This window comes from Alligator sinensis, unplaced genomic scaffold (genome assembly GCF_000455745.1).
Source record: "Alligator sinensis unplaced genomic scaffold, ASM45574v1 scaffold893_1, whole genome shotgun sequence".
Lineage (NCBI taxonomy): Eukaryota > Metazoa > Chordata > Crocodylia > Alligatoridae > Alligator > Alligator sinensis.
Window position 1 is genome coordinate 27,027 of NW_005843381.1, and position 2,452 is coordinate 29,478.

At 68.3% G+C, this 2,452-nt stretch overlaps 1 protein-coding gene across 2 annotated transcripts in view; it reads left to right on the plus strand.

Annotated features, from left to right (window-relative positions):
• Positions 1–2,290, plus strand: part of APOE (apolipoprotein E) — a 2,655-nt gene extending 365 nt beyond the window's left edge. The window contains exons 2-4 of one of the 2 annotated variants that reach the window (XM_006038531.3): positions 219–278; positions 1,158–1,293; positions 1,588–2,290. In XM_006038531.3, coding sequence (XP_006038593.1) covers positions 233–278; positions 1,158–1,293; positions 1,588–2,164 — 759 coding nt within the window. In that variant the 5' untranslated portion in view covers positions 219–232 and the 3' untranslated portion in view covers positions 2,165–2,290. Of the gene's footprint in view, positions 1–218; positions 279–418; positions 479–1,157; positions 1,294–1,587 lie in introns of both variants that reach the window. The other variant, XM_025195060.1, reaches the window with a different exon arrangement.
• The last annotated feature ends 162 nt before the right edge of the window (positions 2,291–2,452 follow it).

The following is a 2,452-nucleotide window of genomic DNA, read 5'->3' on the forward strand; positions in this document are numbered from 1 at the left end:
GGGGCCGGGTGCGGCGGGGGTGGGGGTTGTGGAGCCGGGACACGGGGTGCTGCAGCCGGGGTGGGGGTTCTGGAGCCGGGACACGGGGTGCTGCAGCCGGGGTGGGGGTTCTGGAGCCGGGACACGGGGTGCTGCAGCCGGGGAGGAGACGCTGACGGGACAGGGGTGCAGCGTGGGCCCCGCTCTGCCTCACCCCGCGCCCTGGCCTCTTCCCACAGGTGGAGCCGCAGCCATGAGGGTCTGGACCGTGCTGCTCGGAGCCGTGCTGCTGCTGGCGGGTAAGAGCCCAGCCCGGCCCCCCCTGCCCGTGTGAACGCTTCACGCGCCCAGTCCGGAGCGACTCAGGAGACGCTGACGGGACAGGGGTGCAGCGTGGGCCCCGCTCTGCCTCACCCCGCGCCCTGGCCTCTTCCCACAGGTGGAGCCGCAGCCATGAGGGTCTGGACCGTGCTGCTCGGAGCCGTGCTGCTGCTGGCGGGTAAGAGCCCAGCCCGGCCCCCCCTGCCCGTGTGAACGCTTCACGCGCCCAGTCCGGAGCGACTCCGCGGGGCAAAGCCGGAGCGAGGCTGGGGCCCGTAGTTGTAGGGGCATGGGGACTCTTCCCTTCTTGCACGCGGGGAAGGAAGCAGCAGCTCTGCACAAGGAGCCGAGAGCCCTGGGGTCCTGCCCCAGCACAAGGAGCCGGGACTCTTGGGTCCTGCTGGAAACGACCTTCAGCCCTTGCCCTCATCAGCAAGGAATGGGGCGATCCGCCCGCTTCTCCCCCCAGGCTGTAAACCCTGGCGCTGGGCTGTGTGAGCCGCGCCCGCCCGGGGAGATGAGGAGATAAGGGTGCAGCATCGCCCTCCACCCCCTGCAGCCAAGGGGCAGCCTGGACCCCGGCCCATGATGCCCTGGCTCTGTGCAGCCCCATGCACCAGCCTCTCCCGTGTCTGTGCAGCCCTGGTGTGGGGGGCCAGGGCTCAGCCCCCTGCTCCGTGGGTCAGCCTGGGTGGGACAATGGGGAGCACCAGGTCCAGCCCATTGCAGCTGGGAGCCCTGATCCTGGTTGGGAGGGGTCTGCATCCAGTAGGACACGGGGAGCTGGGATCCTGTCTGGGCGTGGCATACTGGGGCCTTCACCCCACGATCTCCATGTGTGCATGTATCCCCCACAGCCTGCCAGGCTGAGGAGACCAAGGCCAAGTGGGAAGAGACTGTGGAAGTGTTTCGGGAGTACGTGAACCGGCTGAGCCTAGCTACCGATGACATCACGGAGCAGATCACCAGCTCCCAGATGGGCAAGGAAATGGAGTGAGTGCCACCCACCCTGTTGCTGTCTCAGGGGGCTCCTGGGAATGGGGGTAGGTGGGGGCAGCCCCCTGCTACCCCTGTGGGCTCAGTGCAGGGGGGCACAGACCAGCCTTCCCAGGCAGCACTGTGGAAAAGGGGTCCTTGGGGGGCTTTTACCCCCCCCCAGCTCTGCTCCCTGCTGGGGTCCTGAGGCCTGTGACACCCCCCCGCCCCCAGCCCTGCTCAGTGCTGAGGCCTGGCTGCTGGGGTGCTGGGGGCTGTGACCTGGCCTTGCTGACCGCTGCCTCCCCACAGCATGCTGATCAAGGACATGGTGGCGGAGCTGCAGGCGTACAGAAAGGACGTGGAAGAACGGCTGGGCCCGCACGCGGTGGTGATGCGGGAGCGGCTGCATACAGATGTGACGGTGCTGGGCGAGCGGCTGCGTGTTGACATGGAGGAAGCCAAGACCCGGGTGCAGCAGTACCTGGGTGAGGCTCGCCAAGTGGCGGGCCAGAACCTGGAAGATGTGCGCAGCCGCGTGGGCACCTACTTGCGCAAGCTGCGCAAGCGTCTGGCCAAGGACACAGAGGAGCTGCGCCGCAAGCTGGAGGCCTACAGTGCGGAAGCCACCCGGCACCTGGAGACCGTGCGCGAGGACCTGGAGCCGCTGCGCGAGAAGGGGCAGCAGCGCCTGGCGGCCCTGCAGCAGGCATTGCGTGACCAGGGCCAGCGCTTGCGTGAGCAGCTGGAGGTGCGCGCCCAGGATATGCGTGGCTCCCTGGACCGCGCAGCCACGCAGCTGCAAGAGTGGCTCGAACCCTTCCTTGCGGACATCCGCACCCAGATGCAGGGGCTGCTGGACAAGCTGCAGGCCAAGGAGCAGCAGTAGGCGCTTCCCCAGCCCCCCAGGGCCTGCTGCCCCCACCGGCCTCTGCACTCGCTGGGGACCCCTCCCCAGCCCCGTGCCCCCCGCAGTCCCCACTGTCACGCTCTCAATAAAGGCCTGCTTCGGGCACTTGCGTCCTGCTCCTTCTCTGCTTCCCACTGGGTCCCATGGGGGACTGATGGGGTTGGGGCTCCCTAGTGCGGGGTGAATCAGGATCTGCCCCCGTGGTTACACCGAGTGGGGAGGGGGTAGTGAATCCGGAGCAGACTCCAGCATTCACAGGGGCTCCCG